The sequence below is a fragment of the Oncorhynchus kisutch genome, unplaced genomic scaffold, assembly GCF_002021735.2.
Source record: "Oncorhynchus kisutch isolate 150728-3 unplaced genomic scaffold, Okis_V2 scaffold3951, whole genome shotgun sequence".
Lineage (NCBI taxonomy): Eukaryota > Metazoa > Chordata > Actinopteri > Salmoniformes > Salmonidae > Oncorhynchus > Oncorhynchus kisutch.
Genome location: NW_022265896.1, coordinates 191,253 through 207,260, shown reverse-complemented (window position 1 = coordinate 207,260; position 16,008 = coordinate 191,253). Strand labels below are relative to the sequence as shown.

Below are 16,008 nucleotides of genomic sequence, written 5' to 3'. Positions count from 1 at the left end.
TTTGCACGACCAATTTTTCATTTTTTGATTTGTTAAAAAGGTTTGAAATATCCAAAAAATGTCGTTCCACTTCATGATTGTGTCCCACTTGTTGTTGATTCTTCACAAAAAAATACAGTTTTATATCTTTATGTTTGAAGCCTGAAATGTGGCAAAAGGTCACAAAGTTCAAGGGGGCCGAATACTTTCGCAAGGCACTATATAATATATATATATATATATATATAAATACCTGGTAAATACCTGGTGAAATAAATCAAATAAAACTCTTCCTGAGGTTCAGCAAATTGAAAGCCGTTATAGAATTGTAAAAACATTTACAATACAATGATGAATTTACTGTGTTAAATGAGGCCTCACCTCATGGTTACACTAGTGACCATATCCCCCGTGCATCCCACAAAGGCGGAGGTGTTGCTAACATTTACGATAGCAAATTTCAATTTACAAAAAATAAAATTACGTTTTCATTTTTTGAGCTTCTAGTCATGAAATCTATGCAGCCTACTCAATCAGTTTGTATAGCTACTGTTTACAGGCCTCCTGGGCCATATACAGCGTTCCTCATTGAGTTCCCTGAATTCCTATCGGACCTTGTAGTCATAGCAGATAATATTCACATTTTTGGTGACTTTTTCACACATGGAAAAGTCCACAGACCCACTCCAAAAGGCTTTCGGAGCCATCATCGACTAAGTGGGTTTTGTCCAACATGTCTCCAGACCTACTCACTGTCACAGTCATACTCTGGACCTAGTTTTGTCCCATTGAATAAATGTGGATTTTAATGTTTTTCCTCACAATCCTGGACTATCGGACCACCATTTTATTACGTTTGCAATCGCAACAAATAATCTGCTCAGACCCCAACCAAGGATCATCAAAAGTCGTGCTATAAATTCACAGACAACACAAAGATTCATTGATGTCCTTCCAGACTCCCTCTGCCTATCCAAGGACGCCAGAGGACAAAAATCAGTTAACCACCTAACTGAGGAACTCAATTTAACCTTGCGCAATACCCTAGATGCAGTTGCACCCCTAAAAACTAAAAACATTTGTCATAAGAAACTAGCTCCCCGGTACACAGATAATACCCGAGCTCTGAAGCAAACTTCCAGAAAATTGGAACGGAAATGACGCCACACCAAACTGGAAGTCTTCCGACTAGCTTGGAAAGACAGTACCGTGCAGTATCGAAGAGCCCTTACTGCTGCTCCACCAAACTGGAAGTCTTCCGACTAGCTTGGAAAGACAGTACCGTGCATTATCAAAGAGCCCTTACTGCTGCTCCACCAAACTGGAAGTCCTCCGTCTAGCTTGGAAAGACAGTACCGTGCAGTATCGAAGAGTCCTCACTGCTGCTCCACCAAACTGGAAGTCCTCCGTCTAGCTTGGAAAGACAGTACCGTGCATTATCGAAGAGCCCTTACTGCTTTTTTGATACTGTCGCAAAGCTAACTAAAAAAGCAGTGTTCCCCAAGTGAGGATGTATTTTACTTCAACAGTAATAAATTCATGAACTTCTTTGAGGAAAAGATCATGATTATTAGAAAGCAAATTACGGACTCCTCTTTAAATCTGCGTATTCCTTCAAAGCTCAGTTGTCCTGAGTCTGCACCACTCTGCCAGGACCTAGGATCAAGAGAGACGCTCAAGTGTTTTAGTACTATATCTCTTGACACAATGATGACAATAATCATGGCCTCTAAACCTTCAAGCTGCATACTGGACCCTATTCCAACTAAACTACTGAAAGAGCTGCTTCCTGTGCTTGGCCCTCCTATGTTGAACATAATAAACGGCTCTCTATGTGTACCAAACTCACTAAAAGTGGCAGTAATAAAGCCTCTCTTGAAAAAGCCAAACCTTGACCCAGAAAATATAAAAAACTATCGGCCTATATCGAATCTTCCATTCCTCTCAAAAATTTGAGAAAAAGCTGTTGCACAGCAACTCACTGCCTTCCTGAAGACAAACAATGTATACAAAATGCTTCAGTCTGGTGCTACAGTCAGATTGTCTCAATACGGTAGGGGTACAGCACTTAGAGATATTCAAACGTACTGTCATGGGGGTTTGTGCTTCTCATCAGGGTGCTATAGGAGGAAGTAATGTAGGACCTTGAGAGCTTCTGGAAAGGACTGAGTGACTGGACTGGATAGGACTGAGTGACTGGACTGGGTGAATGGTCTGGATCGGGCCGAGTGACTGGACTGGGTGAATGGTCTGGATCGGGCCGAGTGACTGGACTGGGTGAATGGTCTGGATCGGGCCGAGTGACTGGACTGGGTGAATGGTCTGGATCGGGCCGAGTGACTGGACTGGGTGAATGGTCTGGATCGGGCCGAGTGTGTGGACTGGGTGAATGGTCTGGATCGGGCCGAGTGACTGGACTGGGTGAATGGTCTGGATCGGGCCGAGTGAATGGACTGGGTGAATGGTCTGGATCGGGCCGAGTGACTGGACTGGGTGAATGGTCTGGATCGGGCCGAGTGACTGGACTGGGTGAATGGTCTGGATCGGGCCGAGTGACTGGACTGGGTGAATGGTCTGGATCGGGCCGAGTGACTGGACTGGGTGAATGGTCTGGATCGGGCCGAGTGACTGGACTGGGTGAATGGTCTGGATCGGGCCGAGTGACTGGACTGGGTGAATGGTCTGGATCGGGCCGAGTGACTGGACTGGGTGAATGGTCTGGATCGGGCCGAGTGACTGGACTGGGTGAATGGTCTGGATCGGGCCGGGTGACTGGACTGGGTGAATGGTCTGGATCGGGCCGGGTGACTGGACTGGGTGAATGGTCTGGATCGGGCCGGGTGACTGGACTGGGTGAATGGTCTGGATCGGGCCGGGTGACTGGACTGGGTGAATGGTCTGGATCGGGCCGGGTGACTGGACTGGGTGAATGGTCTGGATCGGGCCGGGTGACTGGACTGGGTGAATGGTCTGGATAGGGCCGGGTGACTGGACTGGGTGAATGGTCTGGATAGGGCTGGGTGACTGGGATGAGTGACTTGACTGGGTGAATGGTCTGGATAGGGCTGGGTGACTGGACTGGGTGAATGGTCTGGATAGGGCTGAGTGACTGGACTGGGTGAATGGGCTGGATAGGGCTGGGTGACTGGACTGGGTGAATGGTCTGGATATGGGTGAGTGACTGGACTGGATAGGGCTGAGTGACTGGACTGAGTGACTGGACTGGGTGAATGGTCTGGATAGGGGTGAGTGACTGGACTGGGTGAATGGTCTGGATCGGGCCGAGTGACTGGACTGGGTGAATGGTCTGGATCGGGCCGAGTGACTGGACTGGGTGAATGGTCTGGATCGGGCCGGGTGACTGGACTGGGTGAATAGTCTGGATAGGGCCGGGTGACTGGACTGGGTGAATGGTCTGGATAGGGCTGGGTGACTGGGATGAGTGACTTGGCTGGGTGAATGGTCTGGATAGGGCTGGGTGACTGGACTGGGTGAATGGTCTGGATAGGGCTGAGTGACTGGACTGGGTGAATGGGCTGGATAGGGCTGGGTGACTGGACTGGGTGAATGGTCTGGATATGGGTGAGTGACTGGACTGGATAGGGCTGAGTGACTGGACTGAGTGACTGGACTGGGTGAATGGTCTGGATAGGGGTGAGTGACTGGACTGGGTGAATGGTCTGGATCGGGCCGAGTGACTGGACTGGGTGAATGGTCTGGATCGGGCCGAGTGACTGGACTGGGTGAATGGTCTGGATCGGGCCGAGTGACTGGACTGGGTGAATGGTCTGGATCGGGCCGAGTGACTGGACTGGGTGAATGGTCTGGATCGGGCCGAGTGACTGGACTGGGTGAATGGTCTGGATCGGGCCGAGTGACTGGACTGGGTGAATGGTCTGGATCGGGCCGAGTGACTGGACTGGGTGAATGGTCTGGATCGGGCCGAGTGACTGGACTGGGTGAATGGTCTGGATCGGGCCGAGTGTGTGGACTGGGTGAATGGTCTGGATCGGGCCGAGTGACTGGACTGGGTGAATGGTCTGGATCGGGCCGAGTGACTGGACTGGGTGAATGGTCTGGATCGGGCCGAGTGACTGGACTGGGTGAATGGTCTGGATCGGGCCGAGTGACTGGACTGGGTGAATGGTCTGGATCGGGCCGAGTGTGTGGACTGGGTGAATGGTCTGGATCGGGCCGAGTGACTGGACTGGGTGAATGGTCTGGATCGGGCCGAGTGACTGGACTGGGTGAATGGTCTGGATCGGGCCGAGTGACTGGACTGGGTGAATGGTCTGGATCGGGCCGAGTGACTGGACTGGGTGAATGGTCTGGATCGGGCCGAGTGACTGGACTGGGTGAATGGTCTGGATCGGGCCGAGTGTGTGGACTGGGTGAATGGTCTGGATCGGGCCGAGTGACTGGACTGGGTGAATGGTCTGGATCGGGCCGAGTGACTGGACTGGGTGAATGGTCTGGATCGGGCCGAGTGACTGGACTGGGTGAATGGTCTGGATCGGGCCGAGTGACTGGACTGGGTGAATGGTCTGGATCGGGCCGAGTGACTGGACTGGGTGAATGGTCTGGATCGGGCCGAGTGACTGGACTGGGTGAATGGTCTGGATAGGGCTGGGTGACTGGGATGAGTGACTTGACTGGGTGAATGGTCTGGATAGGGCTGGGTGACTGGACTGGGTGAATGGTCTGGATAGGGCTGAGTGACTGGACTGGGTGAATGGGCTGGATAGGGCTGGGTGACTGGACTGGGTGAATGGTCTGGATATGGGTGAGTGACTGGACTGGATAGGGCTGAGTGACTGGACTGAGTGACTGGACTGGGTGAATGGTCTGGATAGGGGTGAGTGACTGGACTGGGTGAATGGTCTGGATCGGGCCGAGTGACTGGACTGGGTGAATGGTCTGGATCGGGCCGAGTGACTGGACTGGGTGAATGGTCTGGATCGGGCCGGGTGACTGGACTGGGTGAATGGTCTGGATAGGGCCGGGTGACTGGACTGGGTGAATGGTCTGGATAGGGCTGGGTGACTGGGATGAGTGACTTGACTGGGTGAATGGTCTGGATAGGGCTGGGTGACTGGACTGGGTGAATGGTCTGGATAGGGCTGAGTGACTGGACTGGGTGAATGGGCTGGATAGGGCTGGGTGACTGGACTGGGTGAATGGTCTGGATATGGGTGAGTGACTGGACTGGATAGGGCTGAGTGACTGGACTGAGTGACTGGACTGGGTGAATGGTCTGGATAGGGGTGAGTGACTGGACTGGGTGAATGGTCTGGATCGGGCCGGGTGACTGGACTGGGTGAATGGTCTGGATAGGGCCGGGTGACTGGACTGGGTGAATGGTCTGGATAGGGCTGGGTGACTGGGATGAGTGACTTGACTGGGTGAATGGTCTGGATAGGGCTGGGTGACTGGACTGGGTGAATGGTCTGGATAGGGCTGAGTGACTGGACTGGGTGAATGGGCTGGATAGGGCTGGGTGACTGGACAGGGTGAATGGTCTGGATATGGGTGAGTGACTGGACTGGATAGGGCTGAGTGACTGGACTGAGTGACTGGACTGGGTGAATGGTCTGGATAGGGGTGAGTGACTGGACTGGGTGAATGGTCTGGATCGGGCCGAGTGACTGGACTGGGTGAATGGTCTGGATCGGGCCGAGTGACTGGACTGGGTGAATGGTCTGGATCGGGCCGAGTGACTGGACTGGGTGAATGGTCTGGATCGGGCCGAGTGACTGGACTGGGTGAATGGTCTGGATCGGGCCGAGTGACTGGACTGGGTGAATGGTCTGGATCGGGCCGAGTGTGTGGACTGGGTGAATGGTCTGGATCGGGCCGAGTGACTGGACTGGGTGAATGGTCTGGATCGGGCCGAGTGACTGGACTGGGTGAATGGTCTGGATCGGGCCGAGTGACTGGACTGGGTGAATGGTCTGGATCGGGCCGAGTGACTGGACTGGGTGAATGGTCTGGATCGGGCCGAGTGACTGGACTGGGTGAATGGTCTGGATCGGGCCGAGTGACTGGACTGGGTGAATGGTCTGGATCGGGCCGAGTGACTGGACTGGGTGAATGGTCTGGATCGGGCCGAGTGACTGGACTGGGTGAATGGTCTGGATCGGGCCGAGTGACTGGACTGGGTGAATGGTCTGGATCGGGCCGGGTGACTGGACTGGGTGAATGGTCTGGATAGGGCTGGGTGACTGGGATGAGTGACTTGACTGGGTGAATGGTCTGGATAGGGCTGGGTGACTGGACTGGGTAAATGGTCTGGATAGGGCTGAGTGACTGGACTGGGTGAATGGGCTGGATAGGGCTGGGTGACTGGACTGGGTGAATGGTCTGGATATGGGTGAGTGACTGGACTGGATAGGGCTGAGTGACTGGACTGAGTGACTGGACTGGGTGAATGGTCTGGATAGGGGTGAGTGACTGGACTGGGTGAATGGTCTGGATAGGGCTGAGTGACTGGACTGGGTGAATGGTCTGGATAGGGCTGAGTGACTGGACTGGGTGAATGGTCTGGAGAGGGCTGAGTGACTGGACTGGGTGAATGGTCTGGAGAGGGCTGAGTGACTGTACTATATGCCGATAATAATGAATGTAGTATCCTCACCATTATGTCTATAATAATTAATGTAGTATCCTCACCATTATGTCTATAATAATGAATGTAGTATCCTCACCATTATGTCTATAATAATTAATGTAGTATCCTCACCATTATGTCTATAATAATTAATGTAGTATCCTCACCATTATGTCTATAACAATTAATGTAGTATCCTCACCTTTCTTACATCTTCCTTTTAGGAAGCAGGAGAGGAGGCAGCAGGAGAGGAGGCAGCAGGAGAGGAGGCAGCAGGAGAGGAGGCAGCAGGAGAGGAGGTAGCAGGAGAGGAGACAGCAGGAGAGGAGGCAGCAGGAGAGGAGGCAGCAGGAGAGGAGGCAGCAGGAGAGGAGGTAGCAGGAGAGGAGGCAGCAGGAGAGGAGGCAGCAGGAGAGGAGGCAGCAGGAGAGGAGGCAGCAGGAGAGGAGGCAGCAGGAGAGGAGGCAGCAGGAGAGGAGGCAGCAGGAGAGGAGGCAGCAGGAGAGGAGGTAGCAGGAGAGGAGGCAGCAGGAGAGGAGGCAGCAGGAGAGGAGGCAGCAGGAGAGGAGGCAGCAGGAGAGGAGGCAGCAGGAGAGGAGGCAGCAGGAGAGGAGGCAGCAGGAGAGGAGGCAGCAGGAGAGGAGGCAGCAGGAGAGGAGGTAGCAGGAGAGGAGGCAGCAGGAGAGGAGGCAGCAGGAGAGGAGGCAGCAGGAGAGGAGGCAGCAGGAGAGGAGGTAGCAGGAGATGAGGCAGCAGGAGAGGAGACAGCAGGAGAGGAGGCAGCAGGAGAGGAGGCAGCAGGAGAGGAGGCAGCAGGAGAGGAGGTTTATGTTAACAGATTTTTGTTTCTTTTGGAAAAGGTTTATTCACACATTTCCTTTAAAAACAGCTCATACGTTTGTTACATCGTTTCATACACAGTAAAACGACAATAAGGCATAAAACAGCATTTGAAAGTTACATTTAAATTAGTTTAAAAGTACATGTTGTCCTTCAAGCACGTGAGGGTGGGCCAGAACTTGGTGAAGGCCTTTGATGGAATAGGCCCTCGGCCCACCCCATACAGCACGAGCTGAGGTGATAGGTCCTCCCCTGCTGGCAGACACGGGGAGGTCAGGGGGCCTGCTTCCTTCCACAGGTCCCTGGCAGCTCTGCATCCCCAGTGCCTCACCGACTCTTCTTGGCCGCAGCCTGGTCCGGAGCACGCGGATGACCTCGCCATGCCCTGTGAGTGCATAACGGCCCTGACCGGGAGGATCTCGTGGGCGACCATCCAGGACAGGTCCCGATGCCGATTCAGGAGAGCAGGATGGGCCACGTTGCGCCAGAAGGTTGTGGGCTCACCTATAGCGAGCGCAGTGGGCACACTAGTTCCCGTTCCTGCACAAGAGAGAGAAGAGAGAGGTGTTTAGTTAAATCAAGTGACTTACATATATAGTATCTTCATTAGGCCTAATGGCATTTTATGAAGTTAGTTATAGTGACTGAGTAAGTCTAGAAAAGACAGGCTATTTTTATTGGTCACGTTATTTTCGTTGACGATGTCTTGAAGTCAAGTGGTTCAATATTGAAATGCAGTTTTCTGTACCACACAGGACAACCACAGGACCACACAGGACCATACAGGACAACCAGGGAAAAGCGAAGGTCGGTGGAACTCTGGCGCCACCAAGTGGACAATTGCTTCAGTTCGTTTGTGGCAGCAATGCTGACAGATATACTTGATACAAGATCAAATGTTACGTCAATAGTATTATCTCCGAATTGCCCCCCCCCCCCCCCCCCACACACACACACACGTAATATATTATTATTCCAATTTAGCAGTTGATCTGGTTTTAACTTAACAACGCGTCTTCTCATTTCTGATTGGAGGGCGGACGACCACGTGATCTTAGAACCTACAAATGTGTTACTTTGTAACAGTCAAACGTGGTCATTCCTGGCGTTGATCAACTCCCCATCCATGCCACCATTTATTTAAAGCATTAGATTTTTTTATGGAAAACAAAAAGCATACAGAGCTCATTTTGGTGTAACCATAGTCGAATTTGACGTGTCGGAGAACGGCTACTTTCTCCCGAAACCATTATCGGTATCGCTTCTCGGCCTTTTGGCTAAGATCAAGTGTAGTATCTGTTCTTATCAGTTTAATATCTGATACGTCCCCTATCTGGGGACCATATATTAAATTGATTTTTGGAATAGGGAGATGGAATAGGGGCTTGCTCCGTCCACTCCACGCATCGACCTGGTATTGCAGTACCTCCAGGAACGGTGCACCCCCTTTCATTGTAAAGAGAAATCACACCGAGTTGATTCGTTGATCAACTTCATTTCAAAATCAGATAGTGCTGTTCAAATCGGTCACCGTTTTATTGACTACGATAGCTGTTGGGAATGGGGTGCGTTCATCTTCTAATGAAATATTTTTCGTCACGTGCACGGGATACTTACTTGTAAACTTTCCTCAACATTGCATGATCAAAAATATACACACAGAGCTAAGTAATAAAGTAGATTGCTTCTCGGCCTTTTGGCTAAGATCAAGTGTAGTGTCTTTGACAGTGCTGCACTCGATCGGAGAAGTGACTAATGTTTTTCCTTGTCCTGGGTTAGGTGGTAGTTTATGCTGGTAACAGGTATCACCAGCCAGCTTCAGTCCATACCGCACCAGGAGTAAAAACTCCCCAAATACAGGTGTACCAAGCTTGTAGCGTCATAACCCAAGACTCAAGGCTGTAATCGCTGCCAAAGGTGCTTCAACAAAGTACTGAGTAAAGGGTCTGAATACTTCAATGCATTCAAGAGAACTGGGAACTCAGAAAAACAAAAATTCAATGGTCATCCAACTAGGAATTCCCAAGTTGTAAACTCAGGCATCTTTACAAAGCTTTAACTTTTCGACCTGAAGACTGAAGTTGATCCGTTTTGTTTGTCTGTTCCCAGTTGTCTTTATAAAAACAGAATCGTTCTCTTTGATTGATGCACCACCTCATCTCAGCCAATCAGAAAACCGGGACCGGCCCATCTTCGTAGGTCAGTCACAGTGCTTTAATACAGATTATTATGACAACAGAAAAATGGTGCAAAAGTCATTAAAACAGGCCCATGTCACGATATATAATATATATATATATACACACAAATATATACATATATACACACAATAACAAGGCAATTTATTAGGTACACCATCCCGCTCACGAAAATGGTTTGCTCCTTCAGACAGTGAGTCATGTGACCATGGCTTGCTATATAAAGCAGCTAGCTAACATAATGTCCCTGCAACAGCCCATCTATGAAAAGGACCTGCGAGTTGTTGCCCATTCTAATGTTCAAGGCATGGAAGGCCTTCAGTTACTGTTTGAATGAACATTAGAATGGGAAAACTCATAGGTCCTTGTCACGGATTGGCTGTTGCAGCAGACGACCACACCGGGTTCCTATCAGATAAAAACAACAAGAAGAGGCTCCCAGTGGGCACGTGATCATCAACACTGGACAACTGAGGAGTGGAAAAGCAGTGCCTGCTCCAACTAATCCTGGTTCCTGTTGCGTCCTGCTGATGTCAGGGTTTGGCGTAAGCAGCATGAGTCCATGGCCCCATCCTGCCTGGTGTCAACGGAACAGCCTGGTGGTGTAATGGTGTGGGGAATGTTTTCCTGGCACACGTTAGGTCCCTTGATACCAATTCAGCAAACATTTCCATGCCACTAAGAATTCAGGCTGTTCTGGAGGCAAAGGGGGGGGTCCGATCAGGTGCACCTAGTACACAGAGTATACAAAAGAAAGAACACCTGCTCTTTCCATGACAGACTGACCAGGTCAATGAGGAGTTCCTATTGGCTGATACACTGACTGGACAGAACATTAGGAACACCTGCTCTTTCCATGACAGACTGACCAGGTGAAAGCTGCGATCCCTTAAATCCACTTCAGTGTAGATCAGAGCTGCCCAACCCTCTTCCTAGAGATCGACTGTTCTGTTGGTTTTCATTCCAAGTAGATCTCCAGGAAGAGGGTTGGACGGAAAACCCACAGGACAGTAGATCTCCAGGAAGAGGGTTGGACGGAAAACCCACAGGACAGTAGATCTCCAGGAAGAGGGTTGGACGGAAAACCCACAGGACAGGAGGTCTCCAGGAAGAGAGTTGTACTGAAAACCCACAGGACAGTAGATCTCCAGGAAGAGGGTTGCGCTGGCCTGGTGTAGATGGAGTGGAGACACGTTCAAGAATAATTTAAGCCTCGATACAATTCAGACATGGACTAAAGTTTGTGTGCCCCATTCAGTGGATGAATGGGCACGGAAAATGCTAAGTGCCTTTGAAGGGTAGTAGGTGCCAGGCGCACCGGTTTGAACGGGGTAGGGTAGTAGGTGCCAGGCGCACCGGTTTGAACGGGGTAGGGTAGTAGGTGCCAGGCGCACTGGTTTGAACAGGGTAGGTTAGTAGGTGCCAGGCGCACTGGTTTGAACAGGGTAGGGTGGTAGGTGCCAGGCGCCCTGGTTTGAACGGGGTACGGTGGTAGGTGCCAGGCGCACTGGTTTGAACGGGGTACGGTAGTAGGTGCCAGGCGCCCTGGTTTGAACGGGGTACGGTAGTAGGTGCCAGGCGCACTGGTTTGAACGGGGTACGGTGGTAGGTGCCAGGCGCACTGGTTTGAACGGGGTACGGTGGTAGGTGCCAGGCGCCCTGGTTTGAACGGGGTACGGTGGTAGGTGCCAGGCGCACTGGTTTGAACGGGGTACGGTAGTAGGTGCCAGGCGCCCTGGTTTGAACGGGGTACGGTAGTAGGTGCCAGGCGCACTGGTTTGAACGGGGTACGGTAGTAGGTGCCAGGCGCCCTGGTTTGAACGGGGTACGGTAGTAGGTGCCAAGCGCACTGGTTTGAACGGGGTACGGTAGTAGGTGCCAGGCGCACTGGTTTGAACGGGGTACGGTAGTAGGTGCCAGGCACACCGGTTTGAACGGGGTAGGGTAGTAGGTGCCAGGCACACCGGTTTGAACGGGGTAGGGTAGTAGGTGCCAGGCGCACCGGTTTGAACGGGGTAGGGTAGTAGGTGCCAGGCGAACTGGTTTGAACGGAGTAGGGTAGTAGGTGCCAGGCGCACCGGTTTGAACGGGGTAGGGTAGTAGGTGCCAGGCGCACCGGTTTGAACGGGGTAGGGTAGTAGGTGCCAGGCGCACTGGTTTGAACGGGGTAGGGTAGTAGGTGCCAGGCGCACCGGTTTGTGTCAAGAACTGCAACGCTGCTGGGTTTTTCACACTCCAGTTTCCCCTGTGTATCAATAATGGTCCACCACCCAAAGGACATCCAGCCAACTGGACACAACATGTGGAATGCTGTTGACACCGTGTGTGAGAGTGTGTGTGTGTGTGAGAGTGTGTGTGTGTGTGAGAGTGTGTGTGTGTGTGAGAGAGAGAGTGTGTGTGTGTGTGAGAGAGTGTGTGTGTGGGGTGTGTGTGTGTAAGAGTGTGTGTGTGTGTGGGTTGGGAGGTGTGTGGGTATTTAGTCTAAGTAATTCTGTGAGCAGCTCTGGAGGTTTTGTGGTTCGGGGGGGTAATAACAGGACGACTCCAGACATGAGTGATTCAGAGAGAACAGTAGTTCCAACCAATAGCCTTGTTTCCTGGGAAATACAATGTTTTGTTGGTGTGAACCAGCCAACCTGGACTGTTTTTGCAGTATGCCGACCCCTTTCATTACATACTCTGGATTAGTCGCCGAGTTGCCAGATTTGTGATCTCTTACCAAAGGCGTTGAGGGGGGGAAAAAACGGGAGATTAAGAGCTCTAAAATAATTCAGACCGGACAACGTAAACTTTTAAATTATCTTTTTAATTCCACATACATGAAATAACAGTTATGCTTGGGTGTTTCGTATGAAAATTTCCAAAAAAGACATGGACAAAGACAACCAGCCCGACAACAACCTCCCTTTTCTCCCCGTTAACTAGTTCTGAACCGCAAGCAGCAAAAGAAAACCCTCAAATGAAAATAAAAACCTCAACTGGGGAAAGAAGAAGCAGCAACTAGATGAACAACGAGGGAAAATTCTTCCTCGCTCTGCTGGTTTAAAACAGTCTGAGTATTAGGTGTCCTCTTTGTTCTAGACTTTTCCCAAACCTCCTACTTGACACAGAAATACAAAATGGCGTTAGCAGGTCAGTGAAACTGAAGAAGAAGAAGAAGAAGCTGAAGCAGAACAGTGACAGTTTAATGGAATGTAACATCACTATCCAAGGTTTTCCTCTCAGCTGGAACCCTACATAGTGCACTACTGGAACCCTACTCCCTACATAGTGCACTACTGGAACCCTATTCCCTACATAGTGCACTACTGGAACCCTATTCCCTACATAGTGCACAGGTGTTTGACCAAGGTCCATAGGGTTCTGGTCTAAAAGTAGTGTACTTTATAGGGAATAGGGTGCCATTTGGGGAGCAGCACAAGGACCACGCCAACCCACCATCGATAAGACGCCTCAGGACTATCCCCTAATGCTCCTGCCGTCAGTCGCCTGGCTACAGACTACAACCGCTCGCTGCTGTCTCCTCCAAGCAAGAGAAACTGAAGTCGAACCACAAATGAATCAAGCAATGTTGTCAAGCACAAGATCTTTACCATGTAGACAGGTAGAGGACTAGACCAGGTTCATTCCCAACCTGAACACAGGTAGAGGACTAGACCAGGTTCATTCCCAACCTGAACACAGGTAGAGGACTAGACCAGGTTCATTCCCAACCTGAACACAGGTAGAGGACTAGACCAGGTTCATTCCCAACCTGAACACAGGTAGAGGACTAGACCAGGTTCATTCCCAACCTGAACACAGGTAGAGGACTAGACCAGGTTCATTCCCAACCTGAACACAGGTAGAGGACTAGACCAGGTTCATTCCCAACCTGAACACAGGTAGAGGACTAGACCAGGTTAATTCCCAACCTGAACACAGGTAGAGGACTAGACCAGGTTAATTCCCAACCTGAACACAGGTAGAGGACTAGACCAGGTTCATTCCCAACCTGAACACAGGTAGAGGACTAGACCAGGTTCATTCCCAACCTGAACACAGGTAGAGGACTAGACCAGGTTCATTCCCAACCTGAACACAGGTAGAGGACTAGACCAGGTTCATTCCCAACCTGAACACAGGTAGAGGACTAGACCAGGTTAATTCCCAACCTGAACACAGGTAGAGGACTAGACCAGGTTAATTCCCAACCTGAACACAGGTAGAGGACTAGACCAGGTTAATTCCCAACCTGAACACAGGTAGAGGACTAGACCAGGTTAATTCCCAACCTGAACACAGGTAGAGGACTAGACCAGGTTAATTCCCAACCTGAACACAGGTAGAGGACTAGACCAGGTTAGTTCCCAACCTGAACACAGGTAGAGGACTAGACCAGGTTAGTTCCCAACCTGAACACAGGTAGAGGACTAAACCAGGTTAATTCCCAACCTGAACACAGGTAGAGGACTAGACCAGGTTCATTCCCAACCTGAACACAGGTAGAGGACTAGACCAGGTTCATTCCCAACCTGAACACAGGTAGAGGACTAGACCAGGTTAATTGCATGAGTTGAGAACTTCCCCTCCCCCGTCAACCCACATGTAACACCCTGTTGCTCCGCCCACAAATAATTATACGCTCAGTAGACAAGTCCCTCCCCCAACATACCATAATATACGTCCCAAAACGCCTCCCACAACCAAGTCCTGGAAAGCAACAACTCCCACAACCAAGTCCTGGAACGAAACCCCTCCCACAACCAAGTCCTGGAACGAAACCCCTCCCACAACCAAGTCCTGGAACGAAACACCTCCCACAACCAAGTCCTGGAACGAAACCCCTCCCACAACCAAGTCCTGGAACGAAACCCCTCCCACAACCAAGTCCTGGAAAGAAACCCCTCCCACAACCAAGTCCTGGAAAGAAACCCCTCCCACAACCAAGTCCTGGAAAGAAACCCCTCCCACAACCAAGTCCTGGAAAGCAACCCCTCCCACAACCAAGTCCTGGAAAGCAACCCCTCCCACAACCAAGTCCTGGAAAGCAACCCCTCCCACAACCAAGTCCTAGAAAGCAACCCCTCCCACAACCAAGTCCTAGAAAGCAACCCCTCCCACAACCAAGTCCTGGAAAGCAACCCCTCCCACAACCAAGTCCTGGAAAGCAACCCCTCCCACAATGATTCCCGAAAGAAGAGTAAACGTATGGAGGTGTGATACGACGTGACAGACAGAACTAAAGAGAAGCGTTGGGCAGGATGAGGTGGTCAGTCTGTCTGTCTCAGTGTTGATAGATAGAGGATGATGAGTCAGTCAGTCAGACAGACAGACCAGGGAACAGGAACCAGGTCAGTCTCTACCCTCCTCAGCATCCTCTCCATCTCCCTGGTTGTCTGAGGTCCACAGCTACAGAGATGAGAGAGAGGACAGAGATGAGAGGACAGAGAGGACAGAGACCAGAGAGAGGACAGAGACCAGAGAGAGGACAGAGACCAGAGAGAGGACAGAGACCAGAGAGAGGACAGAGACCAGAGAGAGGACAGAGACCAGAGAGAGGACAGAGACCAGAGAGAGGACAGAGACGAGAGAGAGGACAGAGACCAGAGAGAGGACAGAGACGAGAGAGAGGACAGAGACCAGAGAGAGGACAGAGACGAGAGAGAGGACAGAGACGAGAGAGAGGACAGAGACGAGAGAGAGGACAGAAATCAGAGAGAGGACAGAGATCAGAGAGAGGACAGAGATCAGAGAGAGGACAGAGACGAGAGAGGACAGGGATTAACAACATGTTAAAAAAGACTGTAGGTCAACATACACATTACATGTCAGTTGAGCTGACCTCGGACTGAGTACATTCACTCATTCTACATTCTAATCATTTAGCAGACTCTCTGATCCAGAGACACTTACAGTAGTGAATCATTTAGCAGACTCTGATCCAGAGCCACTTACAGTAGTGAGTCATTTAGCAGACTCTTTAATCCAGAGACACTTACAGTAGTGAATCATTTAGCAGACTCTGATCCAGAGCCACTTACAGTAGTGAGTCATTTAGCAGACTCTCTGATCCAGAGCCACTTACAGTAGTGAGCCATTTAGCAGACTCTCTGATCCAGAGCCACTTACAGTAGTGAGTCATTTAGCAGACTCTCTGATCCAGAGCCACTTACAGTAGTGAGTCATTTAGCAGACTCTCTGATCCAGAGCCACTTACAGTAGTGAGTCATTTAGCAGACTCTCTGATCCAGAGCCACTTACAGTAGTGAGTCATTTAGCAGACTCTCTACTGTAGTGAGCAGAGTGCATACATTTTCATATTTGTTCCTACTGGGTAGACAGGTTACGTAGCTCCTCTACCTTTGTCTCAGGAATATGTGACCGAAACAAATGGAGTGAGAG

General features: G+C 50.7%; 1 protein-coding gene and 1 non-coding gene across 3 annotated transcripts in view; one reads left to right on the top strand and one right to left on the bottom strand.

Moving 5' to 3' along the window:
• The first annotated feature begins 8,683 nt into the window (after positions 1-8,683).
• On the top strand, positions 8,684-8,874 carry LOC116372470 (U2 spliceosomal RNA). The gene has a single exon (XR_004209137.1). It is a non-coding gene; the product is annotated as a U2 spliceosomal RNA (small nuclear RNA).
• Positions 8,875-12,411: 3,537 nt separating this feature from the next.
• The window catches only part of LOC109888282 (14-3-3 protein beta/alpha-A-like), a 29,769-nt gene continuing 26,172 nt past the window's right edge, over positions 12,412-16,008 (bottom strand). For both annotated transcript variants that reach the window (XR_004209136.1, XM_031821267.1), the window contains exon 6: positions 12,412-15,015. Coding sequence is in view for 1 of the 2 variants with exons in the window: in XM_031821267.1 (XP_031677127.1) it covers positions 14,959-15,015 (57 nt within the window). In the remaining variant the exon portion in view is untranslated. The remainder of the gene's footprint in view (positions 15,016-16,008) is intronic.